General features: G+C 46.6%; 1 protein-coding gene across 1 annotated transcript in view; it reads left to right on the top strand.

Annotated features, from left to right (window-relative positions):
• The window catches only part of PDLIM4 (PDZ and LIM domain 4), a 28,413-nt gene that overhangs the window by 252 nt on the left and 12,688 nt on the right, over window positions 1-15,473 (top strand). Inside the window, exon 2 of the mRNA XM_010579189.1 lies at window positions 14,593-14,744. Coding sequence (XP_010577491.1) covers window positions 14,593-14,744 — 152 coding nt within the window. The remainder of the gene's footprint in view (window positions 1-14,592; window positions 14,745-15,473) is intronic.

Genomic DNA, 15,473 nt, shown 5'->3' with positions numbered 1-15,473 from the left:
TTTTCAGCGCCCCCCCCCCCCGCTCCTGTTAACGCAGAGCAGTCAAGCCTTCTCCCCGCTTGATTTATTTTGGGGGATGTTAATTCATAAAGATCCGCTTTCAAAGTTTTTAGTGCTTCAGTGCTACAGAGGGCTTGGACTCCTGCCCTGGACTGAGTTCACAGGCTGTTGGGGGATTTTTTTTTTTAGGAAGGCAGGAGTAAAGTCAGCAAGAAGTTTCTCTGCTGTGTTATGGGCTCCCTGTGGGCTGGTAGTAATTACTGTGTAAGTGCACTCACACTTGTATTTAACCTCACAAAGATGTATTCTGGAAATTTCTTCACTAAGGCACCGCGGCTAGCTTGAAATAGGCTTTGTGCGCAGATCTAGGTGAAAACAAACCGTCCCCCGTGCGGGAAGGAGCCCAGCGAGGCGGTGCGGTGGGCTGCGGGATGGTTGAGGTGCTGTGCCCGAGCTGGGCACGTTCCCACGGGTGCTGGTGTTTCCATTGCCATCGGGCTGCCTTGGGAAAGGGCTGGACACCCGAAGCTGCCCCGTGGCGTGCTGAGGCTGGGTAATGTTGCTGAGTTTCTCCTGGGCAGCTGCTGCTGGAGCGCTTGAGCAAAACACTGAGAGTATTGAAAAGCTTTGAAAGGAGCTATAACTTAAAAAATATCATCGTAACGCGTACAAGCTGTTTGCCGTCTTTTCATTCAGCTGCCAAAGCTGTGACAGAAAAGGGAAAACACGTACCCTGAGTTTTAAAAAAATAATTATGGGAGAGAGCACGTTTTGCAGAGACTTGGTTTGCATTTGAGTTCAAACGTGCCTATTACACGGCTTTGTGTCCTTGTTTTTTGGACTGTCCCTTACCAAGTGTTCCAGCGAGGGCTTTTTTGGAGGAGAGGCAGGAGGAGATGGATGGAGAGGAGGGAAGACTGGGACCGGGAAAGGCCGGGGCAGCACAGGGAGCAGCAGCCGGCGGGTCCGGCCGTGCTGCCGGGGTCGGGCACGCACCGGAGTGTCTGTGCTGCGAGGGGAGACACTCAGCTTTTGGGGCTCAGTCTACACCCCTGGGCACGGGGAGGTCCTCTCTCTTCCCCAGTAATGTGGGATGTGTTGCAGCAAAACGCAAAATTGCCTCTCGGTGACTGTAAAAAATCTTCCTGTTGTGAAGATGAACATCTTAATTTAGCGGCGGGAGCCTGCTTTCCTGTTGCTTTGGAAAAAAGTTTGGTTTAATGTTAAACAAGAAAAAACAAAGTCTGCTTTTGCCTAGGCAGGTGGCTTGCCAAATTCCTTGTTTGATTCAGCAAACCTGGGAGATGTGAGGATAATTCTCATCAGGCCAGTCTCACTTGGGATCACAACGAGGTGTAACACAAGTAGCAGTCGTGGGGTGTTGCTTCATGTTACTGTGTGTGGCAGCCTTTTAAATCGGACCCTTTTTTAATTCTGTTCCCACTGAAGAGAGGGGCGATGCTCCAATGTGCTGTACGCTAACAACTGCTCCCAGAGGGTGATAAACAACTCCCTGGGGTGTAAATAGGGGTGTAGAGTGCTCTGCTTAGGCTCTGGTCTCTTAACACAAGAAGAGACCTCACTAGCTTTGGAAATAATACCTGAAAATGTTCAAACTGGGGAGGAATTGGCTTCCCCTGTAGCTCCCAGCCATGGGGAAGGGGCTGCTGGGGGAGCTGGGGCTTCACTTGGTGGTGGGTCTGTGCAAGCCTGCCTCTCTGCAGAGGACTGAGTGTGGCTGGTGTGGTGCCATATTAATTTTTATCCTGTAATTGTCTAGTTAGACAATTAAACTAATTGTCTAACCAGGAGATCTGTTCTTTCTAGCTTGAAACCTGGGCAAGGGGGCTGGGATCTGGGATAGGGAGTCCCCAGCCCCCTTGCCCGGGCTGGGTCGCTGCAGGTGGGAGGGAGACTCTTGCTGTAGCCTAATTGTTGAGGCTTTTGGCTGACTTCTGCTTCCTTCGAAGTGCTTTTTTAAAATTTTATTTGTTTTATATTAAAGTGCCATTAAATTACAAACATATTTTGAAAAGCAGAAATTCTGCCGAAGGCGGGACCAGACTCTGGGACTCCCGTATCCAGCTGCCAGCCCAAGATGCGGACACGCTCCGGCTGCGCTGGGCTGCCCGAGGGATGCGGGTTTGCTGCACCCCGCTTCTGTGCCCGAGGGGGGCTGAGGACTGATGGGCCACACAGTGTTTGGGCTGTACAGCTCTGCAAGCATCCTACCCGGGCTGGTTACGTTGGTGAATTCATAGGTTGCAGTTTGGGATTTGAGGCATCCGAAAGCCACCCGCCTTCAGTTCTGGGTGCCAGAGGCTGGCTGCCTACTTACAAAACACAAATTCATCTGCGTAGGGGTTGGAAAAAAAAATGATTGTCATTAATAGGTTAGTTTTCTCTACTCTTTGCTAAGCTACTACAGGAAACAATTTCTCCCCAGACCTCCCGCTAGCTGTAACAGTGCAGAGATGTGTCGCAGCCCCAGGGAGCGATGCTTTGCTGTCTGCTGGGGGGGACCCCAGAAGGGTGCAGCTTCTTCTCCAAAGCCTGTCTTGAGTGTCGTTGCTCCCGGTTAAGTGGAGGCAGAGTTCCTTCCTTGACGTTGCATTTGTGGAACTGGAAGGCAAAGTGTCGCTGCTAGAGGGGAAATAAAGCGGTTGGTGCAAAAGGAGCTGCCAGCCTGAGCTGAGCAGGAGACGCTGTGGTGCAGCTGAACCCTGAAGGTAATCCCCAAAAGTGGCTTGTGACAATATTGTCAAGGGCTAAACTTGAAAAAAAAATACGGATTTGGCAGCAAGGAAAATAATGACCGCACAGTCCTGCTTTGGAATGGGACTTGACTCACTCACCAGGACTTGCTTTAGCCCCCAGGAGGTCACTGCATTTGTACAGGTGCAGCTGATGGTGTTGAGCCCATCCCTTGCAGCTGTTTCAAATATGCTCATGAAATCAAGGAATGATCTGTTTTTCTTGAAAGCGGGTCACTTCCCTCTGTGGTTTGATGAATCTTAAGTGACAAGTGTTAAAGATGTGATTGCCAGAGTGACTGGGAACAGCTGATGCTGAGCACTCCCCTGGAGAGGCCAGGGCTCGAGTTGGAGTGTTAAGTTCTTCAGTATTAGAGATAAGGAAAAAATAAGTGCAAACCCAGAAGGGTGTGCTTAGGGCATCTTTCTCATGTGGTCACATAAAAAGCTAGGTGTGCTAGCTGCCCTTCTCCCTCCCTGTTTCTTCCTGCATTTTCTGGGGGACCCAGATGAGCAGGGCTGGGGTGTGCTGGGCTGGTTTGGGGGCACGCAGCCCTGGAGGGTGCTGCGGCAGCTGCGTGCAGGGGCGATGGTGGTGCGTTGTCAGCACAGAGCTGGGAAGGGAGTTGTAGCCCCAGGCTGTGCTCCGGGGAAGCAACCCGGCTCGTTTTATACCCACGGTTACAGTAAGCTGATGCTGGGTGTTGTACATCATGTAGTTGATGGTTCCTCCTCCTAGTGATATTTATGGGGGTAGGGGAGTGACCTAAAACATCTGCTTAGAGTTGGCCTTAATGACTTGATAGTGGTTTTAAGACTTAATTAAGTTTCTGGTAGCGGACAGCTGCTTTTTCTTGGTTGAGCAGGTTAACAACTGGATACTGTGTGTGCCCTTGGTGGGAAAGGGAACTTACAGTGGCTCTTACTCGAGGTAGTGACAACATTGCCTTTGACCAGCAACCACGGTTCAGGAACAGAAATGGAATAACTTACTCAGCTGCTCTCAGTGTGGTGCTTATAACCACATCAGTGAGTGCTGTGGTTCTGTGTGGGATCACAGTTGATCTACCCCTTGCCTGGGATTAAAAGATAATCAGTCATTAGTGTAACTAGAGGAGCTGAATGCATTTAATCACTTGAACTCGCTTGTCCAGCTCCTAGAGCAGTCAATGTCGTCATCTGCCCAACTCTGCCAGTGTTAATCCAAGCACTTGCTGCTTTTAGAATTGTAGATAAATTACTTGGCTAGGCAGATAACTGACAAATGGACTGATTCCAGTATTTTTTAAATAAAATTTTGAAAAAAATTTTAATACGGTTTTTCTTTTATCTGCCAGCTTCAGCATCAGTTTACCCACTAGTCTCTAGCTGAGCAGCAAAAATGCATTTTTCAGTGTTGGCTTGGAACTGTAACATAAGAAGGGTGATAAATAATTGGCCTGCAATCCATTATCCAGGTATTGTTTGAGTTGAGGTTGACTTTTAAACTTAAGTAGCTTTTGTATTTGAGCAAATATGTGTCCTGTTAAAGGTTAGGGTACTCGAGAAGGAATTCTGCTGAGGGAGGAATTCCAGTAAAAGTGGTCTTGTTGACTCCGTCGGGGCAGCCTGCAAATGCCCAAGTGCGTTGCTGTGATCCCACTTGAACGGAGTACGCGCTCGGGGTAATGATTTCTGGGGTGGCCTGTGAGGTTTTGCTGTTGTGTGCTCCGGGTCGGGGACGGCAGAGCACGAAGGGCTGGGCAGTGCTGGGGGGGCCGGGTTTAGTTCCTCCGGGAACTCCACGGATGTTGGCAGACAAAAGGCAAGAACCAGAGATGCCAGCAAAGGGAATGGGGCCGTTTTTTTTTCTTTGCTTTCCATAAGAGGTTTTTTTTTCCTGGTTTTATGTGTAACTTGTATGCGTTGAGTGTTTATTAAATGGAAATGATGTGCTTTCTGTTCAGAGCTCCCAAATGGACTGAAGTAGTTGCTCTGTGGTGATGAATCCTAAAACTAGGACCCCAGCTGATTTCTGCTGACCTTTGGTGGTTTTATTGCTCGTATGGAGGAATGAAGAGTTGCTAGCTATTAATGTTTGTTTTAATGTAATAGTTCAAGTGGGTTGATTATTTTTTTTTGAGTGGAAGGACATAGTTTTGCTTGTCATTCTTCTTTGTTTTTGTCTTTTTTTTTTTTTTTTTTGTTCTCATCATTCTTCCAATGATTGTTGCTTATAAGGTCTGGAGTGAGAGATCTGGGTGGTTACACTTGAAGCTGTAGTGGCACTTAACCATTAATCTGAACTACAGATAAGAACTAATGAAAGTATGTAACAAATATATTTGCTGCTGAAGTTATTCTATCACTGAGGCTTTATTTAATAAGTGAAAGAGAAGAATAAATGCTTGTGCTGGTTCAGGAGACAGTAATGGTAGAATATGCTGGAACGAAAGCCTAATGCTAATTACTGTAATCAAGCACACTGATAATCCAGAGTGGGAAAGCAGGCGGAAAGAATGATTCATGTAGGTCCATTCATGCAAGGTCTGACCTTGGGGCAAGTTCAGCAAAATAAGCCCAGCACACCCTTGAAAACACTTCGGGCCTCTGCCAGGTTGAACAAAGCAGAATGGGCTCAGTGTAAGTGGTTATTTTGAGTTGGGGCTAGGGTTTTCGTGGTTTGGGGTTTTTTCTTTGTTTTTTCTTTTTTTTTCTTTTAAATGATGGTGATGTCAATTTTCTAACTTCTTGAAGACTGAAAGATTGCTTGTTGGGACAGGTATTAAGAGTTACTTTGGAGAAGTGCATGGTTGTACCCCAGTTGATACAGTGATAAAAAAAGAGAATAAAGTTAGATAGCAGACTTACTAAAATGGACTTGTTAGTGTAGGAAGCATACAAGGGGGAATATGTGGAATTAATCTTTTTTTTTTTAAACTTTTTGTTAATGTATAGCACGATAGCTGGTGATAATCCTGGTCCTCCTGGGGGCAGATCAGTCCTTTAATTTTAATACAAATATGCTGTTATGGATTGTGTAGGATTAGTGCAGACTATTGCAATTAATTTTTTTTTTGTAGTTTTGGGGGAAGACGCATATCACAGGTCTGCAGGAGTCATATGGTGAATCCTAGAAGGCACAAGTCCTCTTAAATGTAGTATTTCTAACTGAATTTGTTGTTTGATTTCTGAGGTCTCAAAATGCATTGACTCATGGTTCTTAGATACCCAAACACTTAGTGAAAATGTTTTTATTTTTTAAGTCATCTGTGACCACAGGTGCTAGAGTGTGAAAGAAAACAGTAGATTTCTCAAGATCTGGTAGTGTTGATAAAAAAAGCTAAAACAAACATGTTCACAGAAAATACTCTGCTTGATTTGTTGTCAGTGCAGTGCTGCCAGATGTGTACCGAAGCAAACCGCGGCGTATCTAGCCAGAGCTTGTTAATGTAGTGGATTTGTACACAGCCCTTAACACCGCACTTGCCCCAGCCCCTGGAAGATAAGGTTATATTTGGTTTCTACTTCAGGACTTACGTAAAAACTTTAAGGAAACCCAGGATTCACTGGGTTACTTGGAACAACTGCAAAAAATGTTAAGCTGCAGTGTGGCATTCAAGTAGCTTTTACAGCCAGCAGAGACCTAAAATAAACCCCACTTTCTCACCATAGAGAACAGAGGTCTATTTAAAAAAAAAAAATAAATTTGCTGTGCAAGAGTATTTCAGCCAATGAATTTTCCAAACATCATAAAGATGCCTCAAAGCCCGTGCCACACTCAATCTTTCTTGTCAACCAGAGCAACTCAAATTCACACCCATTAAACCTTAAGTAGTTTTACATGTTGTGTGGACTGATAGCAGATTATGTGCGAATGACATTTTACAGTACAAGCTTCAGAAAGCAAAACATACCGGATTAAAGAAGATTATTTCAAGTAATTGTTCTTAATTATCAGATATGGACAATGCACAGCTAGAAGACAAACTGTCCTGAGCAGTTGAATCCAGGACTGCTCAATAATGAGCACCGTGGAGTAGAAGCTCAGCTGGGAGGTTTACAGTACGCTGAGCCTGAATGCTGTCATTCACCATAAGCCACAAAACACTTCCCAGAAGCCTTTAGCCCACGTAAAGCTTCTGGTACAAAAGACTAAACCCCGCAAAATATCTAGCGTTTGCAATTAAACTGGGAGAAGGCAGCCGCATTGCAAAGGCACAAATCCCTGCGGTCTGTGCGAGATTAACGCCTACTCGTTTCACAAGGACGAAGCTTCAGGTTTGCTCCCTGGATGAATTCAAACTTCTTGTGTTGGAGAATTTTCTGCTGTTTGGAGACACCTCTGTTGCCGCTTTCCTTTTGATAGGAAAGAAAGTTATCAACCCACCTTCCTGGCCGAGAAAGCCGGTGATTGGAAAGGGAGAGCTCTGAGCTGCTCCTGCATGTCTTCGGCAAAGCGCCCGGGGGTCTCTCCAACCAAGGGTTGCTGCCTGAGTTCTGGGTGCTCTGGGGCTGAGCAAGGCGAGCTTTGGCCAAATAAGCCAGGTGTGAGTGTCTGAACAACCTGTGTCTGCCTCAGTCAGCACTTTGAGGTTTGCACTCACGTTACGTGGTTGGTTGCTCTAAAATTCTTACTGGATTTCATTGATTATCAGCCTTAGGATGAGAGGAAATGGCCTCAAGCTGAGGCAAGGGAGATTTAGGTTAGATATTAGGAAAAATTTCTTTACTGAGAGGGTTGTCAGGCATTGGAATAGGCTGCCCAGGGCAGTGGTTGTGTCACCATCCCTGGAGGCATTCAAAAAGTGCATAGACGGGGTACTCCATGACAGGGTTTAGTGGGCATGGATGATGGTTGGACTCAATGATCTTGAAGGTCTTTTCCAACCTAAATGATTCTATGATTCTTTTCTTTGTATGGAGTCCTCAGCCTTTGAGCTGAATTAGGATCTACGCTATGAATCCATTCTGAATTTGGATTTGGATCCATCAGCACTTGGATTCAAAAGGATTTTCAAGTGTCTTGCGTTCTATAACACTCGCACTCTGGTTCTTTCCCTTTTATGCTCTTAAGCTTCTTGTTTTCCTCAGTAGTTAAATGTATTCATGTTGCATAAACAGTGCTCTTCATTTACCAGGCTGCACAGCATACCTAAATAAAGTCTTGATGCACTGGACTTTTATATAAGCAATTAGAAAAATGCAAATAGTTGTCAGGGAATGTATGTGAGTTCAAGGCACCATGCTTTGAAAAGCTGAAGAGAATTCCTGGAACAAATGCTTACAGGATTTGGGGAATTTATCTTCATTAGTTAGTCATTTAATTCTTGGCTCTTCCTGTTTTAAAAGAGATTGCTACCGTAAGATCACTGCTTCGTAGCATGCTTCCTGATAATGGAACAGGCTTGCTTTGTTTAAAAGCTGAGAATTTTGTCACACTATCTTGAAAGCCTCCCGAAGACTTTAATCGGGCCCTTTTGATCACACTTGCAGAACAGAAAACTTCCCCGGACTTGCCTGTAACAAACTACCATTGATTTAAGAGAAGGGTGTTGTGGTCTGTGTAGGCTTGTATGGCATTGCATGTCTTAACCCATTAAATTCTGGGAAGATGGCTTCATTGATTGATGGGATGTGTCGCATTTTGTTAACATAGTGCTTTTTTTTTTTTTATATGAAAGTGATGGAGGCCTGGCAGAGAGAAAGCTGCCTTTATTATGTAGGTGTGATTGTCCTGATTAGGTGGTACTTGTTAATTTGAGTAAAAACTACTGGAAGACTAGATATTAAGTTCTTCCTTCCGATGGCTGTGCCGGGACCTGTGCAGGTGTGAGGAGGAACCGTGTCCCTTGTCCTTGGGTCCTGACACAGGTGATGTTACAGAGGCAGGAGGAAAAACTGGGGAGGTGTAAGTTAATATAGCACATTAAACTTTCACTGAAGCGTTGAGTGTTTCAGCTTGCGGTGTTGGCCCAGTTCTAGCGATGGCTTGAGCCGAGCCGTCCCCGCAGCGGGGGGGGTTGGTTATCCCTGTGTGTGCGGTGGGATGCGCACAGCGAGACCCGGGGGACTTTGCCTTGTCAGACGGGTCTCATGACCCTGGCACGCTTCTGTGCTTGATCTCTGGGGGCAAAAGTGTAATGCTATGTGTGTTTCAAGAGTAAACTCCTCTCAGTGCAAATAATCCTGCTTACTAAATTAGATTGCACATCTCCCAACACCAACTGGCTTAGCGCAACAGTTGCCTTAATGTGCTTTATTTTATTGGCCTGATGTCAGATGCTAGCACTTAGTAAATCCTGACGAGGCTCCAGTGGCCAGATAAGACAGCCGCTGCTGGCTTTGGGGTTTTTCCAGTCTGTTCCATAGCATCAGAGTATCCACTTGGCTGGGGAGGGAGCTGCTCGAGGCTGGTCCCCTTGGAGGAGAGGAGAGAGGTGGGTGGTAATCTTGGGAAAGGTGGTGGGGAAAATAATTGAAGAAACTTATTTTAAAAGATTGGTTTGTAATTGTGCAGATACAGTTCACGGGTTGATGACTTGGCAAAAGGAGATGGTGACTTGTGGGGTGTTGGTCCAGCACTACAGCCTGTGGGTCGCATTTCCCCTCATTATCCTTGGTGGGGGTGATGCTCGCAGCCTTGTGACCAAACCTCCTGTGGTGAGAGGACAGTGAGAGAAGGGCTGTTTAATGGGGTCTCTTTCTTTAAAGTTCTCCTTTTCCTGCTGGAATAATATGAAAGGATGGAGACGGGCGCTGATATTGGACCTTCAGTATTTTTTGAAGCACAGTGCTGTGTGGAGGACATACAAAGGTGTCACAAATGAGGCTTGTCCTGAGGGGATTAGAGAGAATAATATGCTTTTTGGAAAAGGGGGAAAAAAAAAAACCAACAAAAAAACAAAACCCAAAACATTTTGGCTTCCTACTGGAGTGAATCCCTGCAGAAGGCATGCTGCATAGGGAGAAGCAGCTCTCTGTGCTCTCAACAGCCTGGAGTTATTTACTGGGAGCACATGCTCTGCAAACCTCCCCACACCCTGCTGTACAATATTGTTAGCTGTGCATGGTTTCTGTTTCTTTTAGTATTTTCTGTTTATGAGTATTCTTATGCATCTGCATTTTTTTTTTTGAGAGTAACAAAGAAACAGCTGCTTATTTTTGTGGAGGGCTTAAATGCAGAACATTGTTCTCTCTTGGCTTTATTTAATTTTGGGAGAGCACTAAAAATGACATGCGTTTACGCTGTGTTCCCAGAGCAGACGCCGTGCTGTGCATGCGCGGTCGCCTCGGGTAGAGTACACGCGAATGTGCTTCTATGGGCATAAAAGGAGCTGCAAAAACACGAGTGCCAGTGACCTCCCCAGCACGCTGGCTGGTCCTGCACGTGTTCCGTGCTCAGTTCCTTCCTGCTGAAGATGCAGCAGCGATTAGGTGATGGGTAGAGGCTATTCCCCACGTAGTGCTGTGTGGGATCTGCTTAATCATATCATGATGATCAGCTTACCACCAGCTAACTCCATCCCTGCCCTGGTCCCAGATGACTGGTCCAGTGCACCGGACCCATTACGCTGAGTTGCTTTGATTCACTCTCAGAAAACTGTTCGGCTCTGCTGGATTGCATCCCAGCCTGTGCTTAAAAACCTCCTGGGCACAAGGGAAGAGGCTGGATGGCACCCGGGAGTGGGAAGGTGCAGAGGGAAGGCCCTCCCCCCTCTCGTGGGCAAGCTGTGGGGTTGACTAGGCTGTCTTGTGCAATTTCACCCCAAGTCTCCATCAGCTGGCTTTGGATTTATGTTGGTGGGAAATATCTTCAAGTGCGGGGCAACAATAACTAGCAGTGCTTGTTAAATGGTGGCCGGCAGTTCCCATCGGTGCTGCTTCGTTGCTGTATGAAGTTGTGGCTTTGGGAGCTCCGAGCTTCCAAGTGAGGCGGAATTCTCATCTAGTTGAAAAAGAAAAACCTTTGGGGGAACTAATAAAAATGTTTATGTTTCTTTAAGCCTGCGGTGTTTGCTGTGGGTTTGGCTCTCGGTGCTATACACTTGACTGCTCCGAATGTGTGTCGAGGTTACTGTCACCCCACGGCACAAGCAGAGCCCCTTGGGAGCCGCGTGGCCTTGATGCCAGCAGTGCCAGGGCTCGGACCACCCCGTCCAGCCCCTTAATTCTCCACCAGCATCTTATTCCGACCCTGAAATACCAGCACCCGTGCAGGGCGCCGCAGCCCCGGGGGTTAGCAGGGAGCGAGGGACTGGGCTGGCTCCTTGCTAGTGTGTAATTGCCCCGCTCAAGCTCTTCGCTAGCGAAAAGCAGACAAAACAGCTCAAATCCTGGCAGGTGCCCAGCGCGGGCAAGACGAGGCATGGCACACGCAGGGTGCAGCGGGTGCCGTGGGATGGAGCCCGTGTTGGGACTCTGCTTTAGGGTACTCGGCATTGCCCGTAGAAAGGCGGTGTGTGGTGGGGAGACCCAACCTGTCCTGCTCCCGGGGAGACCGCTCACACCACCGAGTTACCTATCCGTCGGTCTTGTCTTGGTCCGTGTCCATTCAACCTTGATTTTTAAAATGTTTGTTCTTAGCGCTGATGGAGAACTTCAAAAACAAACAAAGAAAAATCTTATCACCGTTTTTCTTAAGCCTGTCCTAATCTCAAACCTCAATTCCTTTGGAGGCCCCTTTTGAGAACGCAGGGCTCCAGTGACCGGGTGCAGGTTTTCTTTGCAGTGTTTTTTAACTTCGTAATATATCCAGTGTCTCTCCGATTTGTGCGTGCTTCGTTCGTGTCGCACACGCAGCGGTTGCGGCTCACGGCAGACCCGAGGCCCCTCTGGAGGGAGGTGCGAGTGGGTGAGTGCCTCTGGTAAAAGCTCCAGCCCAAAACCTCTGTTTGCTGCTGGGCTGTAACGTCGCTGCCCTGCAGAGACCTCGCACCCACGGGCAATACCCGCAGCTGTAGGGACGTCGCTTAGGGCTATTGCCCTGCAGAACAGACTAATACACAAAATGAGGTTTATCACTTGAACAAAAAACCCACTTTTTTTTGTATGTACTTGCTTATAATAGCAGATGCTCAGCAGCTCGTTGGGCAGCAGCTGGCTTTCCTAAGGAAAGAGGCTGGTTAAGGAGCATTCTGGATTGAGCCCATTGCTGCTGGGTGCGGGTGCTGGCTGCTTGTAGCTCAGTGGGTGCCTGAACAAGACACCCAGATCCCTCCTGCTCCTTCCTTGTGTATTTATTCGTTTCCACGTGACAACAGAGGGTCATCTTTCTTGGGTGTTTTGCTCCAAGCGTAGACTCTATCACAAAAATTACTTTATTTGAAATTGCATCCTTGTCCTTACGGAGGTCCTGGTGTTGCGGTAGGCTGGCTGCACGGAGTGAAGCAGGTAGGACCCTTGCATGAGGGTTCAAAGGCAGCCCTGACCTGTAAGCAGGCTCGCAGAGCTTTCTGTGGCATGTTTGGCGTCAATGGCTTTGCACAGCTGTGAGGTAGGAGAACTTGGTCTGAAGTATTTTGAACATTATTCACTAAAATACAAACTTTGGACCTGTCAGACATTACAATACTGATTCCCAAGCTGCTGTCACATCAATGCTGTATCTCAAACTAATGAGTTCTTGGAGTGCAGCTCTGTTTCAAGCCCTCAGTTATCTCCATGGCTAGCGTAAAATGCTAACATAAAGATACTGCCAAAATAATTTTAAATAAACCAGAATCTAAAAATAGGAAACAGCTAAGAGCCCCATTTGTGAACGGCTTATTCTCCAAGGAAGCTACAATCTGGTTAAGATCAGCGCAGGGAGAAAAATCTGTCAGACATCTAGACAGCATTGAATAGACAAGAACAAAATACAGCTGTCCTGGGTCAAACTGCAGGTCTGTTAGTCCAAAAGCCTGCTGGCAGCTGGGGCTGTGGGGTGGGCACTGACCGAAGCGGATAACAACAGGCAAGTGCATGGAGATGCTTCCTTGGAGGTGCTGGTTGAGCTTCTGGTTGATTTTTCTGGTGGGTCTGGCAGCTTCTGAGGCTGTTAGAAGGACCCTAATGCTCTGTGAACTCCATGTCTTCTTACAGGGGTTCAAAAAACCAACAGGACAAATGCACACCAGGGAAGAAATAAACCTGTCCTGGGGTGAAAAGTCCTGTGTCGGAGCTTTACGGCTACTTTGGCTGTGCTCAGAAATACCTCCTCTTGTTTGCTCTGAGCTGAGTCACAGGGGAGCCCGTGAGCAGGGACGGAGTTGGCCGGGCAGGTTTGTTAGAGCAAAATCACCCGGCTGAAACTATTGAAGAGCAAATGGCAAATGCTGATTTACTCTGACAACGCAACAAAAGCCTTAATTCGGGCTGCCAGTTCTACTTAAGTGTAAAAAGTGGTTTGGAGCTCCTCGAACACCTTCAGGTTGATTTTTTTCGGTGGTATGGGCGGCTGTAGCGTGCGGCAGGGCTGTGTTACGCCGGGTGCTCTCTGCCTCTCGCCGGTTGTTCCACCGGCCTCGGTCCTGTGAGCAGCCCCAGTGCGATCCACAAAGGGCTTCGGTGGTAAGACTAAATCCTCTCCAAATTCCCTGTGAAAACAGAACTGCAGAAAACGAGTCAAGATGATAACAGGGATGATGGATGCGTGCCTCCCTTTCTAAAAGACTGCTTGTCTAACGATGGTCTGCGGTGGTCAGGGGGCTTGTGGGCACCGTGGAGTGGGCGGCCAGCACTTGGTCTCAAACGATCAGAAAAAAACATACCTGGTTTGTTAGCGTCTGGTTGCCACCATGCACTGATGTCAGCTATGCCCGGGGGACATGGAGGATAGAGCAGTGATCCTGTTGCCTGGATCTTTTGAGCGGGGTGTGATGGAGCAGAGAGCCATCGCCTGAGACGGGGGATTAGACCTGTGTAAATCATGAGTAAACAGAATCAAAGCACCATCACACTCTAAATGCAGTGAGACCCCAATCCCCAAAAGTCAGACTCGCTGTACTTTCTCACTTGATAAACCATGTGGTTGGTTAGCGGAGCGTTAGCAGATGCTCTGAATGATGGAAGAGGAAATTAGAGGGCAAGCATGTAGCTATTAAGAGTTTAAACAGACACATTTACCTGTCCTGCCTATGCCTTGCATCATTTTATATTATTGCAAAAATTAAAAACACATTTGGGCTGATGTAAATGAAATGGTGATTTCTCAAGAAACTCTTTTATGGGCTGCAGGATTGGTCTTATGGCTGACCACAAACAGTACCTGGACCTGTCATTAGTTCCTCAGGAAAGAAGTTACGAGTTGTATAAGGTTCTGGCATTCTTACAAAACCAGAAGGAAAGAGTTGTGGAGACTTAACGAGCTGCGCAATATTCCATGCAGGGCTAGAAAGAGACAAGTCATTTGAATGATGGTCAGGAAAAACTGATGTCAAATGTAACCTCTCCACAGGAAACAATTAGGATGACTGCTCATCTTCTAATTACGTAGTTAGCCAAAGAGGAAGGTTTCATCTGCTCTTTAGGGATTGACCCTCACCGCATGAAGGAGTGTAAAGCATCTCTGGAAAGAGCGTATTGCATTATGTCAAGCAAGAGATGAATCTGAAGAGAGGACCTGGTCACACACTGACTGGGGTTGGCAGAAATCTCTAATTTAGAAGAGCATTGTTGTAGAGGATGGCCTTCGGAGAACTGCGGCTGACGCAAGAGACCTGGCTCTGACATCCAGCCTCTGGTAGATGCTGTTGGTGTAGGCAAAAACGCATGTCTTCTCCAGAAATAACTATTCCCTTTATCTGCTGCTTATTCCAAACACAGGACTTTTTAAAATTGAGCATTCTTTTAAGTAACCCTTTTATTTTTTCCTGCCTAGATTAACCCTGGCAGTAAAGCAGCCATGGCAAACCTGTGCCCAGGAGATATTATTCTGGCAATTAATGGAGAGAGCACAGAGAACATGACACACCTAGAAGCACAAAACAAGATCAAAGCATGCATGGACCAGCTACTGCTCTCCGTGAACAGGTAGGTCCTCTTCGGTTTGGTGTGCTCGTGTGTCAGCTTTGCTTGGCTCTTCTGCAGAAAGCTTGTGGCTCAACCCGGAGCAGATGTGCCCTGAGGCTCAGCTCTTGGTGCATCCCCGTGGTCTGTGTAATCGTTCTGCATTTTTAAAAACAGCAGAACAAAACTATTTTTTAAAGATCACAGATATAAAAAATGGGTTCAGTTCACTTATATGTGTGGATTATCATCTGTACCTTGCAAGGCTTGTCTGGGCCGTGAGCTGGGTTGGATCCTTCAACCCAATGGAGGTTTTATCACCACAAGCAAGAGTAGCAGTGGGACTGAAATCTCCTTTGGGCAAAGCCTCCCACTTCATTAACATCCACCTATTATTTTCCTAAACATCTGTTCAATGAATATACATTTGAAGGTCCTGCCAAGTTCACTTTTTTTAGAATATTTAAAGCAAAACAAAGGCTTGGGGGTTTTTTTGCTTTGCATTGGAATTAATTCTGTAGCTAAAGGTTCCTAATACAAATCACAAATTACCCAGGCAAAATGAGTGCTCCTTGTAAGGCTCACAAATAGCTAATGTTATCTGTAGTAGATTTAAATAAGTGTATACAATTTTCTACTTCAGATTAAAAAGGCATTTCCTGCTATCAAGAGCAATCATTTACTGTTTATACTTTTCTTGGAAAACATGTAGTTTCTGACTGGAAGCCGGGGCAGCAGGGAAGGAGCACTGCC

Source organism: Haliaeetus leucocephalus, unplaced genomic scaffold (assembly GCF_000737465.1).
Source record: "Haliaeetus leucocephalus isolate CR32 unplaced genomic scaffold, Haliaeetus_leucocephalus-4.0 Scaffold656, whole genome shotgun sequence".
NCBI lineage: Eukaryota > Metazoa > Chordata > Aves > Accipitriformes > Accipitridae > Haliaeetus > Haliaeetus leucocephalus.
Note: the sequence above shows the minus strand (reverse complement) of the source record. Positions and strands in the feature narration are given on the sequence as shown.